At 34.1% G+C, this 25,823-nt stretch overlaps 2 protein-coding genes across 4 annotated transcripts in view; one reads left to right on the top strand and one right to left on the bottom strand.

Annotated features, from left to right (window-relative positions):
• The window catches only part of rargb (retinoic acid receptor, gamma b), a 91,500-nt gene that overhangs the window by 13,748 nt on the left and 51,929 nt on the right, over window positions 1–25,823 (bottom strand). Inside the window, exon 1 of one of the 2 annotated variants that reach the window (XM_056468251.1) lies at window positions 16,646–17,191. The exons of the other annotated variant lie outside the window; for it this stretch is intronic. Coding sequence (XP_056324226.1) covers window positions 16,646–16,790 — 145 coding nt within the window. The 5' untranslated portion in view covers window positions 16,791–17,191. Of the gene's footprint in view, window positions 1–16,645; window positions 17,192–25,823 lie in introns of those variants that run through there. 2 annotated transcript variants of the gene reach the window in all.
• calcoco1b (calcium binding and coiled-coil domain 1b) overlaps window positions 1–25,823 on the top strand; it is an 85,575-nt gene that overhangs the window by 49,754 nt on the left and 9,998 nt on the right. The gene's annotated exons all lie outside the window — the stretch shown is intronic.

The raw sequence follows: 25,823 nt of genomic DNA, 5'->3' as shown, positions 1-25,823 counted from the left end.
ATTTGAGGGCTTAATTACATTTCAGAACCAGAGTCAGAAATGTGCACTCTAAAAAACAAACAAACACTGGGTTGCTTTAACCAAAGGCTGGGTCAAATATTGACAAACCCAACTTTGGGTACATTTTTACAATTAAATTGAATCTTATTAACCCAATAATTAAGTTTGTACATATTTGACCCAATGTGGGGTTAAAGTATATAATTACACTCTGACATACACTTATTGTGTGTATTGTATCCAAAAAAGCCTTTTCTGCTTACAGAGACTACATTTACTCTCTAAAAAACACTAGGCTGTTTTAACCAAAGGTTGGGTCAAATATCAACAACCCAACTTTGTTTTTTTTTCCTTTGACATACACTAATGATCAAAAGTTTGCATCAATACACATTTCGGAAATGATTTTAAAAGACCCCTTTTCTGCTCACCAAGATTTACTCTCTAAAAAACACTGGGTTGTTTTAACCAAAGGTTGGGTTAAATAGCCACAAACACAATTATGGATAAATATTTTAAAATTAAATTAAAAGACACTTTTTAACCCAATAATTCAGTTTGCGCATATTTGACCCAATGTTGGGTTAAAGTATATAATTACACTCTGACATACACTAATTGTCAAAAGTTTACATCAGTATACAATTAAAAATAAAAAAAATTAAAAAGCTTTTCTGATTACCATGACTACATTACAATCTAAAAAACACTGGGTTGTTTTGAAGGTTGGGTCAAATATCAACAAACCCAATTAGGGGTAAATATTTTTTTAATTAAATTTAAAAGACACTTTTTAACATAATAGTTAGGTTTGTGCATATTTGACCCAATGTTACCTAACAATGGGTCAAATATGCACAAACTTATTTATAAATACACTCTGACATACACTAATTGTCAGAAGTTTACACCAGTGTACATTAAAAATATATATATAAAATAAGCCTTTTCTGCTCACCGAGACTGCATTTACACTCTTGAAAAACACTGGGTTGCTTTAACCAAAGGCTGGGTCAAATATTGGCAAACCCAACTTTGGGAAATTTTTTTTAAATTAAAATCAAAAGGCACTTTTTTACCCAATAATTATTAATAATAGTTTGTGCATATTTGACCCAATGTTGGGTTAAAGTGTATAATTACCCTCTGACATATGTCAAAAGCTTACATCCGTGTTCATTTAAAAAATAAAATAAAATAAGCCTTTTCTGCTCACCAAGACTGCATTTACATAAAAAAAAAAGTTGTGTTGTTTTAACCAAAGGTTGGGTCAAATATCGACAAACCCAATTACGGGTAAATATTTTTTCAATTAAATTTAAAAGACACTTTTTAACCCAATAATTAAATTTGTGCATATTTGACCCAATGCTGGGTCAAATATCGACAAACCCAACTATTGGTTATTTTTTTTTTATTTAACACAAATACACACACACACACACACTTGTCAACTACCATTATGGGGACTTCCCCATAGATGTAATTTCTGTACAGACTGTATATTCTGTCCTCTTCCCCTAAACTCAACCCTCACAGGACACAATCTGCACATTTACATTATCAAAACGCTTCATTCTGTCTGATTTACGAGCCGTTTTCCTCATTGGAACCAAACTAATGTCCCCACAAGGTCAACATTTACTAGTACTGCTATACTTGAGGGGACATTTGCTCCACACATTGTAAAGAATACAAGATATGCGCTCACACACACACACACACACACACACACACACACACACACACACACCACACACACACACACACACACACACACACACACACACACACACACACACACACACACACACACATATAATGGTTTGCAGACTGAGAGAGATGAATGGCTCTTTCATTTCTTCTGCGTGGTTGTCTGTGTTTGTGTGTGTGTGTGTGTGTGTGTGTGTGTGTGTGTGTGTGTGTGTGTGTGTGTGTGGATGGATTGGACTGCATGATTAAACCACAAACCTAAAAGCTATTCAAGGCATTCATGGAGCAGCTCATAATGTTTTGCAAAAGTGGAGCAAAGGCACATCATAAACAGATTTTAGCTGAACACAACATTTAATATAGAAAAACACAGCATGTGAATTTCTATATGACACAGAAAAACACAGTCAAAATATATGTTAATGAACAGTTGCCTATATTATTTATTATTATTATTATTTCTGGCTGTGATATGCATTATGGGATGTTGATCTCTGCTCTGTTGACTTTTAATGTTGAAAATTCATCTCTACAGTTTAATAAAGTGACTTTTATTGACATTTTAGTAGTTTGAAATAACAATATAATGTATAATAAATAATATTGAGAGAAATAAGTGTGTAGAATAACAGAAAACGGTTTATTACAAGGTTTCTGTTGTGTATTATACAAAATAAAGCACTTTACACTATAAAAAATGCTAATAAAAGTCCCTTTTTCAAACTATTTATGGATAAATGTTGTCAGAAGAAAGATCAAGTTCCCATAATGCAATCCAAAATCAGGAATAAACTAATAAAATAAATAAAAAGATGAATCACAAAACACTGCGCACATTTCACAGTGCAGATGAATGAATAATAGCTGTATTTTTAGTCAAATGCTGACGCAATCAGTTTTACAGGCTTTCTCCATGTTGTTAGATTTTATAACATCTCACCAACATTCAACTTGAAGCCTTACTGAGAAATTTAGCACGTTGGGTCAATTCAGGTTCACTTCCAAAAGCTTGGACATCGGACACATGGCTGCTATTGCTGTAAACGCCAAAGCTTTCTGAACATCTGATAGTAAACTGAGGCAAACTTTCGTCTGTATAATGAAGAGCACTGACAACCCTCATTTCAGAGTGAATGATTACAAAATTGAACTTTTTAGATGAAAAATTTTTTAAAATAACCCACACTGTATAAAGTGTATTAACTATTGCCGTGTTTTGTTTTCTGTTTATTTACGGTTGTGAATTGCATTATGGGATGTTGATCTCTGCTCTGATGACTTTTGATTTTAACAAATTCAACTCTGCAGTTCAACAAAGTGACTGTTATTGACATTTAATAATATCATGTGTAGGAAACAATATAAAGAAAAATACTTTATTAGGCCACTTTATTAGGTACACCTGTCCTACTGCTGGTTAACGCAAATTTCTAATCAGCCAATCACGTGGCAGCAACTCAATGCATTTAGACATGTAGACATGATCAAGACGATCTGCTGCAGTTCAAAGCGAGCATCAGAATGGGGAAGAAAGGGGATTTAAGTGACTTTGAACGTGGCATGGTTGTTGCTGCCAGACAGGCTGGTCTGAGTATTTCAGAAACTGCTGATCTACTGGGATTTTCACGCACAACCATCTCTAGGGTTTACAGAGAATGGTCCGACAAAGAGGAAATATCCAGTGAGCGGCAGTTCTGTGGGCGCAAATGCCTTGTTGATGCCAGAGGTCAGAGGAGAATGGCCAGACTGGTTCCAACTGAAAGAAAGACAACAGTAACTCAAATAACCACTCGTTACAACAGAGGTCTGCAGAAGAGCATCTCTGAACACACAACATCTTCTGATGGCTACTTCCAGCAGGATAACACACCATGTCATAAAGCGTGAATCATCTCAGACTGGTTTCTTGAACATGACAATTAGTTCAAGGTACTCAAATGGCCTCCACAGTCACCAGATATCAATCCAATAGAGCACCTTTGGGATGTGGTGGAACTGGAGATTGGCATCATAGATGTGCAGCCGAATAATCTGCAGCAACTGTGTGATGCTATCATGTGGAGCAAAATCTCTGAGGAATATTTCCAGTATCTTGTTGAATCTATGCCACGAAGGATTAAGGCAGCTCTGAAAGTAAAAGGGGGTCCAACCCGATACAAGTAACGTGTAACTATGGCTGATGAGAGTAAGTCTGTAAAAGAACAGAAATTGCACTGGCAGCTTATTACAAGGTGTTTGTAGCGTAATATACAACACCAACCCAGACAATATAGCACTGCACACTATTACAAATGTTCATAAAAGTTATTTTTTCAAACTTTTTAAGGTTAAAAGTTCCCATAATGCACTTTAAAAGCATAAATAAAAAGGGAAAAATTAAAATCATCAATCAAAAATACAGAAAACTGCTTATTTACAGATTTTTTTTTACAGAGTATTATTATATGATGAATAAAAGATGGATGAAACATAATTCTCTCTCTCTTGGACTTGTGAGAGCTGTTTGATGGCATGAGGGAGATCTCATGTTTCTTGTTAACCTTTCATTCCTTGGCACCGTATGAAAGACGATGATGCACAGAAATTAGGATATGATATTATTATGTTATTAAACAAATACTTCTGTGCTTTCATTATATCCGCTCCTCCTCCCTGTTCCAGCCTGTAACTATTCTGGCCGATGTCTGGACGTTTGTAAGACGGGCAATTCTTGTGTTTATTGACTCATTTAAAGAATTAAAAATTTCACAGAATAAAAAAAAAGAGATTTCTACTTTGTTTCCAGAGCCGGAGTGGGACTCCTTTTCAGCCCTGGAGTTTCAAGCCTTAGACCGGCCCCCATATAGTCACGACTGACTATAATAAAATAACATCATTTCCAATTCAGTACTTTAGTGAAGATGCATCTGAACAGTTAACACAATGTAATTTTTTTAATTCTGGCCTATTCAGCGCCACCTTTGCGCTTTTTATTATCTATTTTTCATCTGTCTCATATCTCTTACAAATGATTTTGCTGATGAGCAAGGTGCCGCTGTTGGGGAGTAGAATGGTAACTATGTCATCATTAACCTGCAGGCTGCATTCTGCTCATGGGACTGCGGGAAAATAAATAAAAAGAGTGGAGCTGTGGTAAAATAATCAATAAAAAGTATGAGGCTATGGTCAAATTAATAAATGAAAAATGCAGGCACCAGTCCTCACAGCCAAAAAAATCCTCCCAATTAGCCAATCCGGGCCTGCTTGTTTCTAGTCGAATTATCTAAAAGTTATTAAATCTAGAAGTATTTTCTATGTAACAAATATAGATTTGTTTTCAGAAAAAAATGAGCTCAAATTTAATGAGTTTCTCTTTCAAACAGGGTAAAATCGATATAATCTAAATAATCTAAAAGCAGGTTTTTTTTGCCCACATCAATGTCAGATTATTTAGCTTTTTTAATGAAAATCTAACTTAATTCTCACAGTTTTTTCCTCAAACTAGACAAGTTATCTGATCCTATCTAGAAAATGCTTCTTGATATACATTTTTTTTATTATTATTATTATTTTTTTTAGATATTTGGACTAGAAACAAGACAAAAACTCTAAGTAGTGTGCTAATTAATTAGTGTTAAAACTCTAAGTAGTGAGGGAATTAAGTTATTATTAGTTATTACTTATTAGCTTTTACAAATTTAAGTGGATTGAACATAAAACAATGAGGTTGTCCCCAAGAAAACGCTCAAGATTTGTGTTGATTCAGCTCATTTTAAATACATAATTTAAACAAACAGCAAACGTCACTTTTTGTTCATAAGAAAGTGTAATAATTACAGACTAATAATAATAATAGGGTGACATGGTGGCTCAGTGGTTAGCACTGTCACCTCACAGCAAGAAGGTTGCTGGTTCGAGCCTTGGTTGGGTCAGTTGACGTTTCTGTGTGGAGTTTGCATGTTCTCCCTGTGTTGGTGTGGGTTTCCTCTGGGTGCTCCAGTTTCCCCCACAGTCCAAATGCATGCGCTATAGGGGAATTGATTAACTAAATTGGCCGTAGTGTATGTGTGTGTGTGAATAAGTGTGTATGGGTGTTTCCTAGTACTGGGTTGCAGGTTGGAGGGCATCTGCTGTGTAAAACATATGCTGGATAAGTTGGTGGTTCATTCCACTGTTGGGACCCCTGATGAATAAAGGGACTAAGCCGAAGAGAAATAAATGAATGAATAATAATAATAATAATAATAATAATAATAATAATAATAATAATAATAATAATAATAATAATAATAATTGCAGTTTAATTAACTGTATGTCTCATTAGCAGTCCTCACATTCACTGTGCATTTTACATACACGGCTGGGAATATAAAACATGCTATAAGATGTTTTAGGGTTAGGGTTAGTCTGCAGTCACTCTTCCTGATGACCACACGCACACATTCACACCTACACACACTTTAGATCCTCGTCTTTGTATAGCGACTGAAACCGGAGCTCCAGACACAGACGTTTCCCTGCCCTGGCATGTCACCATCTTGAAAATAACACCGTCAAATATTTCAGCTTCCAAAAACAAAAACCATAATGCTCGTGCATGTGGACTGAGCCGATTCTTGTTTTCACATTCACGACAGACACGCATAACAAAGGCCACAGTCTTCAGCGAGACTAAAAGCTGATTTAATCCTCTAACACACTGCCCTCCAGCTAAAGCAGCACCTGTGTTAAAGCACATACTAAAACATGCACTAATACACACATGACTGATGATGATGACGGCATATGTGCAGACTGAGAGAATCAACAGCTGAATATTATACACCAGTGAGTGCTGGAAAAGCATGTAAAAGTAACAAACACATTTTATTCTTAAGAATACACTACCTGACAAAAGATTTCAGAACAACAAATAATACCTCGACTTCTAGTTGATCACTTGGTATCAGAAGTGTCTTATATGAAAGGCAAAGACCTCTAGATTTTGCTTATTTGACCACAATAAAATATGATGTCTTGATGTTGACTGATTTCATTAGGACAGTAAGGTCTGACTCTGCTTAGACTAAAGTCTGCTCACTGAACCTTCAATAATGTCCAGTATACAATATGTGCTCATGCTGCAGTGGAAACAGAATGAATATTGTGTCTGACTCCATCATGAGCTTGGAGGACTGCATCCATACATCTCTGCAATGACTCAAATCACTGATTAATAAAGTCATCTGGAATGGCAAAGAAAGCCTTCTAGCAGGACTCCCAGAGTTCATCAAGAGTCTTTAGATTCATCTTCAAAGCCTCCTTTCATCTTACCCAGACATGCTCAATAATGTTCATGTCAGGTGACTGGGCTGGCCAATCCTGGAGCACCTTGACCTTCTTTGCTTTCAGGAGCTTTGATGTGGAGGCTGGAGTATGAGAAGGAGCACTATCCTGCTGGAGAATCTGCCCTTTCCTGTGGTTTGTAATGTAATGGGCAGCACAAATGTTTTGATACCTCAGGCTGTTGATGTTGCCATCCACTCTGCAGATCTCTCCATACTAAATGTAACCCCAAACTATGATTTCGCCTTCACCAAACTTGACTGATTTCAGTGAGAATCTTGGCTCCATGTGGGTTCCAGTAGGTCTTCTGCAGTATGTGTGATGATTGGGATGCATTTCAACAGATCAAAGTTCATCTGGAAAAATCGACCTTGTGCCACTTTTCCAAATGATCAACTAGAAGTCAAGTTATTATTTGTTACTCTTACAACTGGGATCCACGATAAGAGTTTTGTCAGGTACAGTAGTGTATTTGATGTAATTATTTTAGCAATTTATTAATAAGGCATTGGAATCAGAATGTAAAAACGTATATCCTAAATAAATAATGATAAATGTTGACAAAAAGGTGCAAAGTAAAAAGTAAGAGAGGCTGCGATATCTGCTGGCAGATCTATTTCCAGTTGTCAGACACCCACATGAAACTATACTACAGTAATTTATTGTAAATACTATAGTGTTTTTTAACCATACTGACCCTGACATCTTCTATAGTGACAGAGATGTTGCACAATCAGCTAAAGTGTTGCTAGTTTTTATGTATGGGCGATATATATTGCATCACCAAAAATGATTGAGGTCATGTCCATGTGTTGTGCGATCAGTACACATATTGATTATTGTGACAGGGTGGTTTTTGCAATCATTAAAAAAAGTGAACATACATTAATTTCACATAAAAGTGTCCATTTAGGAAACATCAAAAGAAGAACACAAACCTAAACTGGCATTTCCTCAACACATGCTGAAGACGGGCTGAGAAAACAGGAGCTGTCCTTCTCAGATGCACATTGTTAAACTTGCATTGCCCTTTCATTCAGCTGGATGCATGCAAAGCTTTCTTCTTTACAGCGCCTCATAAACCCGGCCTTTTATTTAGCCTTTTCAGGATGAAGCTGAGTCAACATTTGGTCTCCCCCACTCTTCGGCCACCTTGAACATCATTACGAATCAGACAGACAGTCTAAAAAACGTCTTCCTGACAACCCGCACCGTCATAAAAACACAACAGTCACACCACAAAGACAATCCGACCAAAGACTCGTATAGTTCTCATCCGACCAAAGGTAATCCAGTCCTTAAACTGCTCCTAACCTCAACTCACCCTTAAAACTAGACATACTAAACCTGTACTTAACCTTAAACCCTAATGAGATGTCAACATGAACTTCAGGACTGAAGCTAACTTGGTTAGCGCTAGCAAAGGCATGTTTACACAACACCATTTTCTATGAAAGTAAAAACATTTGATGTACTTTGCTCATTAATTTACACAACAACAGCATTTTAGGTGACTGAAAATGCTAAATATTGAGAAACTGGTTTCAATGTGCAAGTTTTTGCAATCAGTATACTATTGTCTTCATGTAGACTACAAAAATAGAGCTGTGGGGACAAATGGGGAGAATTCTGAGATTATCTGAGTCCATCGCTATTCTCTCTTGAATGGATTCTGTCTTCTATTGTTTAAAAATAAGTCTAGAACTTTGCCTACTATTAGAATCTAATCTAGAGCTCTGTCTGCCCTACTGAAAAAGAGAGCTTAAACCAGACTAGGCTGGTTGCCTGGTTTTAGCTGGTTGACCAGGCTGGTTTTAGAGGGGTTTTGGCCACATCCAGGCTGGTTTCCAGCCATTTCCAGCCTGGTCTTAGCTGGTCAAGCAGGTTTCAGCTGGTCATTTCCCAGCCTGACCAGCTAAGACCAGGCTGGAAATGGCTGGAAACCAGTCTGGAAGTGGCCAAACCCCCTCTAAACCCTGGTCAACCAGCTTAAAAACCAGCCTAGGCTGGTTTAAGCTGTTTTTTTCAGTAGGGTGCTGTTAGCCTAGTGCGCTGTCTGATGTGAAAAACGAACCTAGAGCGCCGTCTACTGTAAAAAAAACAACTAGCCTAAAGTGGTATCTGCCCTTAAAAACTAGCCTAGAGTGCCGTCTGCTGTTAAACTCTAGCCTTGAGTGCCGTCTGCTGTTAAAAACTAGCCTAGAATGTCATTTGCTGTTAAATCAACTAGCCTAGCCTGTAAAAACACTAGCCTAGAGTGCCGTCTGCTGTTAAACACTAGACTAGAGCGCCATCTGCTGTTTAAAAACTAGCCTAGAGCACCATTTGCTGTTTAAAAACTAGCCTAGAGCTCCATCTGCTGTTAAAAATGAGCCAGGAGCTCCATCTGCTGTTAAACACTAGCCTAGAGCGATGTCTGCTGATTAAAAAGTAGCCTAGAGTGCCATCTGCTGTTAAACACTAGACTAGAGCACCATCTGCTGTTTAAAATTAGCCTAGAGCGCCATCTGCTGTTTAAAACTAGCCTAGAGCGCCATCTGCTGTTAAACACTAGACTAGAGCGCCATCTGCTGTTAAACACTAGCCTAGAGCGATGTCTGCTGATTAAAAACTAGCCTAGAGCGCCGTCAGATGTTAAAAAAACTAGCCTAGAACGCCATCTGCTGTTTAAAACTAGCCTAGAGCGCCATCTGCTGTTAAACACTAGCCTAGAGCGATGTCTGCTGATTAAAAACTAGCCTAGAGTGCCGTCAGATGTTAAAAAAACTAGCCTAGAACGCCACCTGCTGTTAAAAACTAGCCTAGAGCGCCATCTGGCATTAAACACTAGCTTAGATTTAGTTTTCTAAGTAAACACAACACACTTGTGAATCACAAAACACACAAGCTGTTAATCTACAATGTAGTTCCAGCAGCAGTTTCTCTCAGATATAACAAAAGACTAACACAATATGCAAATATTAATATTTAAAACAGCGCCGTCCACGCTAACAGAGCCAAAAGGTAGTGAACTAGCGAAAGCAAACAAGTTCAAGTGTAGACGGCGATGCTGGAGTCTGAAAACTCAGCTGTTGCCTGTGTTTCAGCCGGGGTGAGATGAGCTGTCAGAGCATTGTAAATAGACTCATTGTGGGTGGGTCGTGTTGTGGGCCACTACGTTCTTTCAAGACGCCCAGGCTGGCTATAAAACGGCATTACAGCATAGGGGCAAATTCCAGCATGGGCATGTGAAAATGTGCTCAGGCGAACTTAATATAAGACACAGACACATTTGCATGGGCTTTCTCCTGTCAATCTTTTTTTTCTTCTAAATATAGCGCTTGTTTTGCTATTTTCCTGCCCTAGTTCCATGAGTGTGGTGAGAAACACTGCAAGAATCAATGCTGAGATGTTGATGTATACACTGAAAAACAAAGACGTTTGCTGTTTGTTGAAACTACTTAATTAAAATGAGCTGAAACAACACATTCCTTGAGTTTTTTTGGGGAGGACAACCTAAATGTTTTATATTCAATTTCCTTCAATGTGTAAAAATATTAAGTGAACTTAATTTGCTCATGTTGTCTCTCAACTCTATATGGAGACAGTCTGGGATTGTCTGGAGTTCAGTCTTCATATTTAACATATATTATCTCAGATCTCATTATACAGAATTTCAATATTAGTAAAACAGCATGTGCCCAGCTAATTAGGTTATTTAGCGTTATTGCCATTGCCATTAGGTTATTTAGCGTTATTTTTGTGATGTTTGTAGAATGTTCAAAGCATTCAGTTTTTTAATGAATTTAATTTACATAATTGTTTGGTTTAATAACATTATTAATTGTGTTAGTATTATTATTCATTGTATTATCATTAATTTTGGGCAATAATAACATTGTATTCATATTTTTATTAGTTGTATTGACGTTAATTTTTGGTTAGTTATAATAAGGTTTTTAATTGTGCTAATATTATTGTTAATTGTATTAACGTTAATTTTTGGTTAGTTATAATAACGTTTTTAATTGTGCTAATATTATTGTTAATTGTATTAACGTTAATTTTTGGTTAGTTATAATAACGTTTTTAATTGTGCTAATATTATTGTTAATTGTATTAACGTTAATTTTTGGTTAGTTATAATAACGTTTTTAATTGTGCTAATATTATTGTTAATTGTATTAACGTTAATTTTTGGTTAGTTATAATAACGTTTTTAATTGTGCTAATATTATTGTTAATTGTATTAATGTAAATTTTTGGTTAGTTATAATAACGTTTTTAATTGCGCTAATATTATTATTAATTAAATTAACGTAAATTTTTTGTTAGTTATAATAATGTATTTAATTGTGCTAATATTGTTATTAGTTTTATTAATTACATTTTTTTTGTGTTTACAACGTTTTTAATTTATTCATATTATTATTAATTGTATTAACCTTATTTTTATTATAGTAATATTTTGAATTGTATTAGAATTATTATTAATTGTATTAACGTTAAAACATTTTGGTTACAATGACGTTATTCAAAAAACGTTTTCATTTAAATGTTATTATAAACACATGTGGCCAGCTAACAACTTTATGTTCTAAAAATATAAACGTTGCCATTAAGTTATTTAATGTTATTTTTTGAATGTTCGTAGAATGTTCAAAACATCCAGTTTTTTAAATTCATCATTTTAAGGTAAATTTTTGGTTATAATAACGTTTTTAATTTATTTATATTATTACTATTTGTATTATGTACATTTTTTATTAGAATAACGTTATTCAATACATTTTCATTTAAATATTGGTCCAAACGCATGTAGCTAACAATTTTAGGTAAAAAAAATGTTCCCTTAACGTTGCCATTAAGTTATTTAGCGTTATTTTTTTAAATGATTGTAGAATGTTCAAAACATCCAGTTTTTAAAAATGAATAGTATTAACGTTACTTTTTGGTTGTAATAACGTTATTAATTGTATTAATATTGTTATTAATTGTATTAATGTAAATTTTTTAGTTTTTAATATTGCTTTTAATTTATTCATATTATTGTTGATTGTATTAACCTTATGTTTTTGGTTATAATAACATTTTAATTGTATTAATATTATTATTAGTTGTATTAACGTTATAACGTTTTAGTTACAATAACATTATTCAAAATGTTTTCATTTAAAAATGAGCAAAAACACATGTACTCAGCTAACTATTTTTGGTTCTAAAAATGTTTCCATAACATTGCCATTAAGTTATTCAGCTTTATTTTTGAAAAGTATGTAGAATGTGCGTTTCCCGTTTTATATTTTGGTTATAATAACATTTTTATTTTATTCATATTATTATTAATTGTATTAATGTACATTTTTGTTCATAATAACATTATTTAATACATTTTCATTTAAATATTACTACAAACGCATGTACCCAGCTAAAAATTTAGGTTATAAAAATGTTCCCTAAACGTTGCCTTTAAGTTATATATGATTACTTTTAAATGTTCAGAGCATGTTCATAACGTCCAGTTTTATAATGAATTGTATTAACATTAATTTTCGGTTAAAATAATGTTTTTAATTGTATTAATAATAGTAATTGTATTATTGTTATAATGTTTTACTTACAATAACGTTATTCAAAACGTTTTCATTTAAATATTAGTACAAGCACATGTACAATTTTTCAGCGTTATTTTTCAAATGTCATACAATTTTTTAAAAAATCCTAATTTTTACACTGTACTATTGTTCATTTTTGGTTATAATAACATTATACAAAACATTTTCATAACGTTTCCGTCTTGTGACTTTCATATTTTCATAACATTAATGTTTTCAGAACATTCCGTTCACATCATATTGATGTTCTAAGAATGCTTTTCCATCAACATTACAGTAATGTTCCAAAAATGTTATTTTAATAACGTTACATTCTAACATTTACACAACTTTTAAGCAACATTACAGAATGTTCTGAGATGTTCTCTCCTAACTGGATCACATTAATATATTGAATGAACTTGCCAATGTGTCTTCTTATGCTCACAAAGAGGCCAAACGAAAGCAGAAAATCTCCTAATGCTCTGCTTCTCTGCCGGGCTCTCTCTGTCCTCATGGGCTCCCTAATCCTTTAATTGACTTCATTGTATTCGTGATTGAATAATTAAAGACATCCACTAAGGTCAAAATGAAGTGACAGTAAGAGACACAAACACTCACACATGAGCGAGATTAAAAAGTTTGCTAACACTCCAGTGTAATACTTCATAAATGATGCACTTTTGACTTTTTGTATGACCTCAGGAACATTATGAAACATTATAACATTTATTTACTGTTGCGTATTTAGAAAATATAATGCATTAAAGCCTGACAGATAAGCAGTGTTTAGATGTTGTGATAAATCTGCAAGTTATGTCTTACATGTTAAATATATGATACACTACAATGTAAATCATGAACATCTCTACAATGTATTATGCATTAACACTTTACTGAAAACTGCATTATTTCATACAAGAAATGTCCAATATTTTATATTTGTACAATTTATATTATTATATACCTACATTATTCAGTATACTATTAAGTATGTTACACCAGGTCTGTATGTATATATGCAGTTTTTTACTACGTAAACTAAATATGAAAGCATTTAGCTATGGTGCAAGTGTTATGGTTTTCACTATTTACACTCTCAATGAATGTTATACTCTCAATTATGATATCACTAATCATACAGATCTATCAATCGATATTGATTATGTTGATTTTCATAAATACACAGCCGGCAATCTGCAAAAATGGATTATTTTCCGGTATATTGTTTTTTCAGTAAAAATAACCCTAATATATAATTATATATATATATATATACAGAAATGACAAAGACACATTTACTTGAGAAGCAAAATAACATACTGAATCTCCTTAATGCTCAATATAAAGAAAAACTATGAAAGAAAAGCATTGTCCGTTTTTTTAAATGAATTGTTTTAACGCTATATTTTGGTTATAATAACGTTTTTATTTTATTCATATTATTATTAATTATATTAATGTAAATTTTTGTTCATAATAACATTATTTAATACGTTTTCATTTAAATATTACTACAAATGCATGTACCCAGCTAAAAACTTTAGGTTCTAAAAATGTTCCCTTAACGTTGCCTTTAAGTTATATATGATTATTTTTAAAATGTTTATAGAATGTTTATAACGCCCAGTTTTATAATGAATTGTATTAACATTATTTTTTGGTTACAACAATGTTATTAATTGTATTAATATTATTATATCTGTATTAATGTTAATTTTCGGTTAAAATAATGTTTTTAATTGTATTAATAATAGTAATTGTCTTAATGTTCTCATATAAAAAAGCGTAACTTAAATTAAAGGGATAGTTCACCCAAAAATGAAAATTCTGTCATAATTTACTTGTCACAAACCTGCTTGAGATTCTATATTCTTCTGAACATAAAAGAAGATAATTTGAAGAATGTTGGAAAGTATCAACCATTTGGTTCCTACTATGAACGCCAATGCCTGCTTTTTTCCAACATTCTTCAGAATATCTTCTTTTGTGCATGAAAGAAAAAGGAAACCCATAAAAGTTTGGAAGCTCTTGAGCGTGAGTAAACAATAAGGAGATTTCCGTGTGAACTATCCCTTTAAGAGGAAACAATGTTGCTGTTCTTACATAGATATTTCCACTCTTTAATAATTATTATTAATACATTAATAATTTACATCATTATGTTAGGGGTTAGGGGTTTGCCCAGACATTTAAAAAGAATATATTCTGGAGCAGTAATCATAATACTGTCAAACCGTGATAATTTTATCCAAGGTTATACCGTCAGAATCTTATACCAGCCCATGCCTACTGACTTCCAGCCTTAAGGAAAGCTTAATATAAAGCATAATTTAAGTCAGCTAGATGCTGAGATGCTGAGCACAGTCACTTAAAATTACTAAAATACACCAAAGAAAAGACTTTTATATAAAATGAACTGAAATAACACAATTCTGGAGATTGTTTTGGGGTGACAACTTGATTATTTTTCATCATATCCACTTAAATCTGCCAAAAAGTTCACTTAATTCCTTCATAATGTCCCAAAACAAATAGTTTGTGTTTTAGATTTCAATTCAATTCAATGCAGGTTTATTTGTGTAGCGCTTTTCACAATAATTATTGTTTTAAAGCAGCTTTAAGGTTCACATTATTGCATTACAATCAAAATCAGAAAAGTTAAGGTTATTAGATACCATAACTTTATCAGTAACTAACAACTTTAACTAATTAACTAGTAACTAATAGCTTTTAAAGAGTTATTAACCTGAAAAAAATGATTCACTGGATTTACTACATATGTTTTATGCTAAGTGGTTGCAAACAATTTATATGAGCTGAATTTATACAATCAAATTGAGTTGAACGTTACTAAATTTAATTTGATAGTATAAATTCACCCCATATCAATTGTTTGCAACCACTTACGTAGCATAAAAATATGTAGTAAATCCAATGAATCATTTTTTCAGTGCACTGAAAAAAATTATTCAAAGATGATTCCTTGGATTTACTCAATTATTTTACGTTAAGTGGTTTTAAACAATTTATTTGGGCTGAATTTAAACAAACAAATTAAGTTGAACATTGCTCAATTTAATTTGTTTGTTTAAATTCAACACAAATAAATTGTTTGCAACAGTTTTGCATGCAACACTTTTTTCAATGTGTGTATACAGTATGAACATAGTACATTTTACAGTGTACACAAAACAGATGACTGACATCTAAAGTTAACAACAGTCTCATTTAAGTAAACCAGCACATGACAAGAAGCTAAATACAGTCAGTTAAAATTTCTAAAATACACTAAAGTGAAGACTTTTACTGCTTGTTCAAACTACTTATTTAAAATGAACTGAAATAACACAATTCTGGAGATTGTTTTGGGGTGACAACTTGATGATTTTTCATCATATCCACTTAAATCTGCCAAAAAGTTCACTTAATTCCTTCATATCGTCCCAAAACAAATAGTTTGTGTTTTATATTTCAATGCAAGTTTATTTATGAAGCGCTTTTCATAATAGATACTGTTTTAAAGCATCTTCAGGTTCACATTATTGCATTAAAATCAAAATCAGAAAAGTTAAGGTTATTAGATACCATAACTTTATCAGTAACTAACAACTTTAACTAATTAACTAGTAACTAATAGCTTTTAAACCGTTATTACACTGAAAAAAATAAATGATTCATTGGATTAACAAATTTTTGAAGGTAAGTGGTTGCAAACAATTTATATGAGCTGAATTTAATCAAACAAATTAAGTTGAACTTTACTACATTTAATTTGTTTGTTTAAATTCAGCCCATATCAATTGCTTTCAACCACTTACCTTAAAAAAGGGTAAATCTAATGAATAATTTCTGCCAGTGTAAATATAAACAGTACATTTTACAGTGTTCACACAAAAAAGATGACTGACATCTAAAGCTAACAACGGTATTTAAGTCAGCTATCACATGACAAGATGCTGAGCACAATTCCTGAAATACTCCCCCCAATGGACAATATACAGCTGACAAGAGCACGCTTGTACAGTATGCATGTACAGTGAAGAGACACTTACACTGCAGGCTAGTGTTGTTGCTCCATGAGAAGGGCTCCAGGCCAGAGAAGAAGGAGCTGGCTTTCCTCAGCATGCATGAACTCTGAGCGGACACGTCAAACAGGGGTCTCTGTCCCACCCCGAGAGCCTCCATACAGTCAAACATGCTGCTAAGAAACTCCTGTCCCAGATGATTTGTCAGTGAAGCAACAGCTCAGATTATGACCAGCAATAACAACGCAGTAGAGCTTTCACACAATCTGCTGCTTAATCCTTTTCCAGGTGAAGCTTTCCCCTTTTTTGTTGCACGTCCTCAATGTTTTGACCATCAGTTTGCTGGGATTATGAGCTTCCTCAAACTGTCAAGAGTGTAAAGTGTGTTTCTCCAGGACCTGCGGCGCTTTACTGGCCACGGGTTAGCTCAGCCCTCAGCGGAGAGCGTTAAAAAAGGAGGAGGAGAAACACTGAGGGGGAAGAGGAGGGAACGAGGCGGGCGCTTTGTTGTGCTTCGGCTGAAAGAGCAAAACTTTCCCTTCCATTTTCTTCCAGAGTGATCTGTCTGTCAGCATGCATCATATTTTATACCTTTGCAAAATGAAAACAAACAACACAACCTCCTTTCACTCCCTTCATCCATCAATCCTCTGCTGTTCTTAGAGTTACTTCGAGTTTCTGTCTTGATTTTGGTCTAAATATCTAACAATGCTTAAATAAAGAAGCATTTTCTAGACGAGAACAACATATTGTTTTGTTTTAAGAAGTAACGAGTCGAAATTAAGTCAGTTTTTCCTTATAAAAAGCTAAATTATGATAATCTTTTGAAAAAGTTTTTTTTATTTTGACCTCAGATTATTTTACTCACCCCATAGGCAGATTATTTAGCTTGTTTTAAGGAAAAACTATTAACATTTATTAACATTTTGTGCAGATACAATATCATATACATACAAAAATAGGTAACAAACTGTTCTGCTTTTTCACAAACACGAACTAATGTCCATTAAAAAAACGTAGTTATTAAATAACCCAGTAAATGTAAAAAAATTGAAAGAATAATAATTTAATAATAATATTAATAATAATAATATTTTAATAATAATAATAATAATAATAATAATAACAGTTTAATAATGACAATAATAATAATAATAATAATAATTTAATAATAATAATTTAATAATAATAATAATAATAATAATAATAATAATAATAATAATAATAATAATTTAATAATAATAATAATAATAATGATAATTTAATAATAATAATAATAATTTAATAATAACGATAGCAATAGCAATAATAATAATAATAATAATAATAATAATTTAATAATAATAATAATAATAATAATAATTTAATAATAATAATAATAATAATAATAATTTAATAATAATAATAATAATAATAATAATAATAATTTAATAATAATAATAATAATACTAATAATAATAATTTAATAATAACAATAGTAATAATAATAATAATAATAATAATAATAATAATAATAATAATAATTTAATAATAATAGTAATAATTTAATAATAATAATAATAATAATAATAATAATAATAATAATAATAATAATTTAATAAAAATAATAATTTAATAATAATAATTTAATAATAATAATAATAATAATAATAATAATAATAATAATAATAATTTAATAATAATAATAATAATAATAATAATAATAATAATAATAATAAACGGCTTTATTCCTCTTCTGCTTCAAGATAAATAGTATTACACTGCAAAAAAAAGCTTTTCTTAGAGTTTCTGTCTTGTTTTTGGTCTAAATATCTAACAAAGCTTAAATAAAGAAGCATTTTCTAGACGAGAACAACATATTGGTTTGTTTTAAGAAGTAATGAGTCAAAATTAAGTCCGTTTTTCCTTATAAAAGCAAAATAATGATAATCTTTTGAAAAAGTTTTTCATTTTGACCTCAGATTATTTTACTCACCCCATAGGCAGATTATTTAGCTTGTTTTAAGGAAAAACTATTAACATTTATTACATTTTGTGCAGATACAATATCATGTACATACAAAAATAGGTAACATACTGTTCTGCTTTTCACAACTAAGAACTAATGTCCATAAAAACAATGTAGTTATTAAATAACCCAGTAAATGTGAAATTAAAAAAAAAATTATTATTAAATATTAATGAAAAACTAACAATAAAAAATCTATATGAATAGTAACACACTGCAAAAATGTTTTAAAATCTTTTTTTTACATTTTGCAAAAAATTAATTTATTATTATTATTTTTTTGTCAGTTTTTCCTTAAAATAAGCTAAATAATCTGCCAATGGGGTAAGGGAAATAATCTTGTTTCGAAAAGAAAAACAAGATTTTTTTTCATACCCCATTGGCAGATTATTTAGCTTGTTTTGAGGAAAAACTCACTTTTTAACTCATTATTTCTTAAAACAAGACATTTTTTACTTGTAAATGCTTCCTGATTTAAGAATTTTTAGATATTTAGAATAGAAACAAGACAAAGACAGAAAAAACAGCATATTTTGCAGTGCAATATAATTCAACGAATTAATGAAAAGGTATTTTTTCCTGCTTTTATATATATATATATATATATATATATATATATAATCTATCTATGTTTGTTTCCACTTAAAGAGAATAATAATGTGCCAATAATGTGCTGAAAGCAACGCTGTCATGTGTCGTTGAAGGCAAATTTGGCCTAAAAGGAACTGCAAAGAGTGCTGTTAGAGGGTTTAGAGTGGCTGATATGTTAAAGGTTTTTCAAATATTAAGACCAAATATCATATATTCGATAATAATACTTTCTATTTTCTCAGAATTAAAAGATTCTTAATTTCTTGTGCATTTCCGGCTTGAATCTGCTTATCTTTATTAATTCTTCTTATTGTCCACTCACGTATTACAATAACAACAATTGTAATAAAATAATTTTCATTAGTGGATCTTTGAACTAATTTTACATTTAAATAAAGAAATTTACTTTTTAACTTAAAATGTTTTGAATGAAAATGGATACACACCACAATCTGTTCATTTTAGTAACACTTTACAATAAGGACTTATTGATTAAAATTGTTTATTACACTCATACATCATACTGTATGTACAGTATTATTATTAATCACTGTTCATTCCTGCCTTCACTGACACATTATAAATCAATCAACATGAACATGGATATTTTGATTACTTAAGATTAACAAAGATTCATAAATGCACTCAAAATATATTGATTATTTTCAGTTCATTAAACTGCAAATCTAAAACTCCATTCACAAATTATGTTTGCAGTTTGTTCAAACTACTTATTTTTAAATGAGCCGAGACAACACAATTTTTGGCTTTTTAGGGGTGGACAACTTAATTCTTTCACATTCAGTCCAGTTAAATTTGTAAAAACGAATAAGTTAACTGAATTCCTTCATGCTGTCCCTAACCAGCATTTTTTACAGTGTATTATTAATGTCTGCCCACTTCAGACATTGTATTCATGAAGAAATGAACTACACATAACCAGCATGTGTTATCTAAAATAAATGTCTATATCAGTTATTCACTTATCTAAAAATACACACAAAAATAGTTATATTTGTTACTTATTCAATCTACTTATTTAAAATGAGCTGAAACAACACAATTCTTAAGTTTTTTTAGGGACAACTTAATTGTTTTATGTTCAATCTACTTAAATTTGAGAAAAGCGTTAAGTTAACTTATTCGATTTGTGTTGGGACAACATGAATGAATTATGTGGAACCCTGCATTTTTTACAATGCACTCAAAATGGCTGCTTGTTTAAACTACTTATTTAAAATGAGTTGAAACAACACAATTCTTAAGTTTTTTGGGGACAACTTAATTGTTTTATGTTCAATCTACTTAAATTTGAGAAAAGTGTTAAGTTAACTTAATCGATTTGTGTTGGGACAACATGAATGAATTATGTGGAACCCTACATTTTTTACAATGCACTCAAAAATGGCTGCTTGTTTAAACTACCCATTTAAAATGAGTTGAAACAACACAATTCTTAAGGGGACAACTTAATTGTTTTATGTTCAGTCAACTTAAATTTGTAACAACTATCAAGTTAACTTAATCTACTTGTGTTGGGACAACATGAAGGAATTGCGTCTAACCCAGCATTCTTTACAGCGTATTAACATGAAGAATTGTTTTATCTTCAGTGTTTCCATCAGCAGTCTTCCCAGATTTCTCATCTGCTGTCCTTTCTCAATAAAACTGCATCAATAAAAGGTCAGCACTGAAATAAAAGAGCTAAAGTTTCCATCCAGTGTTTGCTTTGACTGTAAAAGTTTACTGATGCACAGTGTGACTATTTGAAGCCTATCGCCACCTTAAGGCGAGTCGCAGCCTGGCAAACCCTGCTGACTCGCTCTCTCTGTCTGTGTGTGTGTGCTGTTTTCTCTGGCGGTCCCATCCTTCGCTTCTCCTCCACGCTTTGACTTTTCAGTTCCCGACTACATCATCTTTATTTTTCTCTCAGTTTGTCATTTCGTCAAGTGCACCGCAACTTAATGCCGTCCAGATCTGCGGTAACTCTTCCAAACAGTCGCTACTGAAATATGCCGAAATCTACGTCAACTGTCCCTGTTGACTCTGTATTGCATTTCTTTATTCTCTTGCAATGCCTTCCAAACTCGTCTTGACCCAGCCAAAGTCTGCATCCAATGTTCTTACTTTGACATGTTTTTCATGGTCGGATTATTCAGAACATGGTGCTAAAGACTACAAATATATTCATCCTTACTTATTACCAGGACTGTCTGCATCAGTGAGGAAACTTTGATTTAATGCTGAGTTTTCACTGCAGTTTGACATTTTCCCGAGCAAAACAGCATGTAATCTATTTACTCGACGGCTGCTTGTCAGTCTTCTAAATGAAGCAATTTTGACGGAAAGCATTTATTGTGCAATATGTATGTGGTTCGACAGCTTTCTGCAGTTCATTTTCAATCCAAACACACCGGAGCGTCTGCATCGCTGTCTCATTATAATCACATTTCCTCCAGGGGAGTGTGAGAGAAACAGTGTGGCATTACATTTACACAAACCCGCAGCCTATATGATCCTCTCGCTCTGCTTTTCCCCTTTCCTCCCTCATCCAAGAGGACTGAACTCTGAAACACAGCCCCAGTGGGGTGCTAACTTTCCCCAAAACTTCTGCCCACCCTCTCTCTCTCTCTCTCTCTCTCTCGTTCAGTCGTTTTCTCTAGTTCACTTGTCTTTTCTCTGGCGCCTGGCTCTCTACATCTGCCTCTGCTCTCTATAGCTCTTTTTCATTGTATTGTATGAATTTTATTTATTTTTAAAATGTATGTAGTTACACTTAATTTTGATCATACCTTTCAGATATACTGTAACTATAGAGAACGTTGCAATTCCAGGAGAATAGTCCAATGACTCTACTAGAATGGTCAACTAACTCTAGTGGAATGGACAACTAACTCTACTAGATTAGTCAACTATCTCTGGAAGAATAGTCCAATAACTCTAGTACAATGGTCAACTTACTCTACAAGAATGGTTCACTAACTCGAGTCGAATTGTCAACTAACTCTAGTAGAATGGTCCACTAACTCTAGTGGAATGGTTCACTAACTCTAGTGGAATGGTCCACTATCTCTGGTGGAATGGTCCACTAACTCTAGTGGAATGGTCCACTAACTCTAGTGGAATGGTCCACTATCTCTGGTGGAATGGTTTACTAACTCTAGTGGAATGGTCCACTAACTCTAGTGGAATGGTTCACTAACTCTGGTGGAATGGTCCACTAACTCTAGTAGAATGGTCCACTAACTCTAGTGGAATGGTTCACTAACTCTAGTGGAATGGTCCACTATCTCTGGTGGAATAGGTAACTAACTCTAGTGGAATGGTCCACTAACTCTAGTGGAATGGTCCACTAACTCTGGTGGAATGGTCCACTAACTCTAGTGGAATGGTCCACTAACTCTAGTGGAATGGTCCACTAACTCTGGTGGAATGGTCCACGAACTCTGGTGGAATGGTCCACTAACTCTGGTGGAATGGTCCACTAACTCTGGTGGAATGGTCTAGTGGAATGGTCCACTAACTCTGGTGGAATGGTCCACGAACTCTGGTGGAATGGTCCACTAACTCTGGTGGAATGGTCCACTTACTCTGGTGGAATGGTCCACTAACTCTGGTGGAATGGTCCACTAACTCTGGTGGAATGGTCCACTAACTCGGGTGGAATGGTCCACTAACTCTAGTGAAATGGTTCACTAACTCTAGTGGAATGCTCCACTAACTCTAGTGGAATGGTTCACTAAGTCTAGTGGAATGGTCCACTAACTCTAGTGGAATGGTCCACTAACTCTGGTGGAATGGTCCACCAACTCTGGTGGAATGGTCCACTAACTCTGGTGGAACGGTTCACTAACTCCGGTGGAATGGTCCACTAACTCTAGTGGAATGGTCCACTAACTCTAGTGGAATGGTCCACTAACTCTGGTGGAATGGTCCACAAACTCTGGTGGAATGGTCCACAAACTCTGGTGGAATGGTCCACTAACTCTAGTGGAATGCTCCACTAACACTGGTGGAATGGTCCACTAACTCTGGTGGAATGGTCCACTAACTCTAGTGGAATGGTCCACTAACTCTGGTGGAATGGTCCACCAACTCTGGTGGAATGGTCCACAAACTCTGGTGGAATGGTCCACTAACTCTAGTGGAATGCTCCACTAACACTGGTGGAATGGTCCACTAACTCTGGTGGAATGGTCCACTAACTCTGGTGGAATGGTCCACTAACTCTGGTGGAATGGTCCACTAACTCTAGTGGAATGGTCCACTAACTCTGGTGGAATGGTCCACTAACTCTGGTGGAATGGTTTACTAACTCTAGAGGAATGGTCCACTAACTCTGGTGGAATGGTCCACTAACTCTGGTGGAATGGTCCACTAACTCTGGTGGAATGGTTAACTAACTCTAGAGGAATGGTCCACTAACTCTGGTGGAATGGTCCACTAACTCTGGTGGAATGGTCCACTAACTCTGGTGGAATGGTCCACTAACTCTGGTGGAATGGTCCACTAACTCTGGTGGAATGGTCCACTAACTCTAGTGGAATGGTCAACTGCAGTGGAGTAGTCCATAACTCTGCAAGCATAATCAACTCTAAGTAGAATGGTCAATTAACTTAAGTAGAATAGTCCATTGTAATAACACCTTAATTGGCAAACACTCTAGAAGAATAGACAAATGACTGTATTAAAACTTTATTCAAACTTAAGCACAATAGTCCACCACCACCATTAGAACAATGACAATAAGCTCCAAAATAGACTAATTCCTGTAGAAAAGTTCCCACAGAACAGTCTCACTAGCAGAATAGTTGACTAACTCTAGTAGAAGAGCCCAATAAGCAAAGGTAGATCTTTCACAGTATTTCCCATTATATTTTTCTTCAGGAGAAAGTCTTATTTCTTTTAGTTTGGCTGGAATACTGTAATGCAGTTTTCAGTATTTGTAAAAATATATTTTAAAGGACAATATTATTAGCACCCTTAATGCTTAATTAACCGAGTTAAGCCTTTAAATGTCACTTTAATCTGAGTACTAATATCTTGAAAAACAACTAGCAAATTATTATGCACTGTCATCATGACAAAAACTAAATAAAACGCTGAACAGCACTTGGGAAACATTTGAAAAATAACTCAAACTTCACAGGAGGAGTAATCATTTTGTACATTTTGACCATTCAAGCATCATCCTCAAGGGGAAAAGTCCATTTTCCTTCTAAATATTCAGCCAAAACAAAACAAAACAAAATATGAGTTAAATAATACCCAAAAATCATTTATGAAATGCATTTTCGTTCAAATGCAACCAAAATGTTGGCAAACACACTGCTTTACTTTTGCTCGTCTGTCCCGTTTTGCAGACATCTGTTAATCCGCACATACGTTACCCCCTATTTCACCCCATACCTTTGCTCTCTCTCTGCCTCAACATTTTCACCTGTCTTTCAACACGTCCCCCTCCCTCCCTTTCTCCCTCGCTCTCATTCTCTTGTTCTCTCTCTCTCTCTCTCATACACACACACACACACACACACTCCGCAGTGACACACAGCAGGGAGCAGCGCTGCACAATCTCAGCCAGTTCTGTTCTCTCCACACCTTGAGGCAATTACACCCCCCTTCACACACACACACACACACACACACACACACTGCAGAAAGGAAGAGGGAATGCAGACAGGAAAAGGCGCCCCATTCTGTCTCTTTCTCAGGCCCCCCTGCTTTTCATCTGTCTGCCAATCATTGCTGTCCATCTGTGACTTCTCTATCTTTATGTTGCTGTCGTATATCGTCTCTGCCGTCCTCCATTGGTGTCAGTGGCTCATCTGCAGGCTTTCGCAGAATCAAATGCAGGCTTTTTTTTTACTACTGAGCACTGGGATGCCCAGACAGACTGAACAAGACCCACTCTGTTCAAACGGTTGGCGAGGAACATAAACCTGGCGCTCGTATAGTTTGTGGTTGGAGCTGTGCAGCATTCGGGTTTGGATTTCTGACTGCATGTGTGCTGGATTTGCTTGTATTGGAATGTGTGGTTCCTTGGGGGTCTGTAGTGTGTGTGTGTGTGTGTGTGTGTGTTGGTCATGAATTGTAATCTGACCCTCAAGGGGAAAATAGGCCTTCCTTCATGACAGGGCACACATACAGGCTTTTGTGCATGATTAAGTGCACAACTGACTACATTTACAATGCTTCAAAATCTGTATGATGTTCACTTAAAGTCCACATGAAATCAAAACTAACCATAGTGATTTCGTTAGCTCACATTGCTAGCGTCACAGGGAACAATTCGTCTGTGCATGTCATTTAGAGCAAATCAAATGTTTGCCCTTGTAATCTTTAATGTAAATCAGCAAATGCGCTTCCTGTTTGTGTTCAGTTCAATTCTCAGATTAGGTCTGTCTAGGATATTGGGCGTGGCTAACATATTAACCACGCCCCTCCAGCTGTCAGTTTTGTCAACAAACCAAAATGGGGAGCAGGAGGAGGAGTCTGTTAGGTTGTAATAACTCTCCCCAAACCCTTTTCCCCACCTTTCTGAACGAATTGCCTACTTTACAACATCCAATCAGCCTGCAGTTGATAAAACAAGCCACGCCCACT

The sequence above is a fragment of the Danio aesculapii genome, chromosome 11 (assembly GCF_903798145.1).
Source record: "Danio aesculapii chromosome 11, fDanAes4.1, whole genome shotgun sequence".
Taxonomy (NCBI): domain Eukaryota; kingdom Metazoa; phylum Chordata; class Actinopteri; order Cypriniformes; family Danionidae; genus Danio; species Danio aesculapii.
Note: the sequence above shows the minus strand (reverse complement) of the source record. Positions and strands in the feature narration are given on the sequence as shown.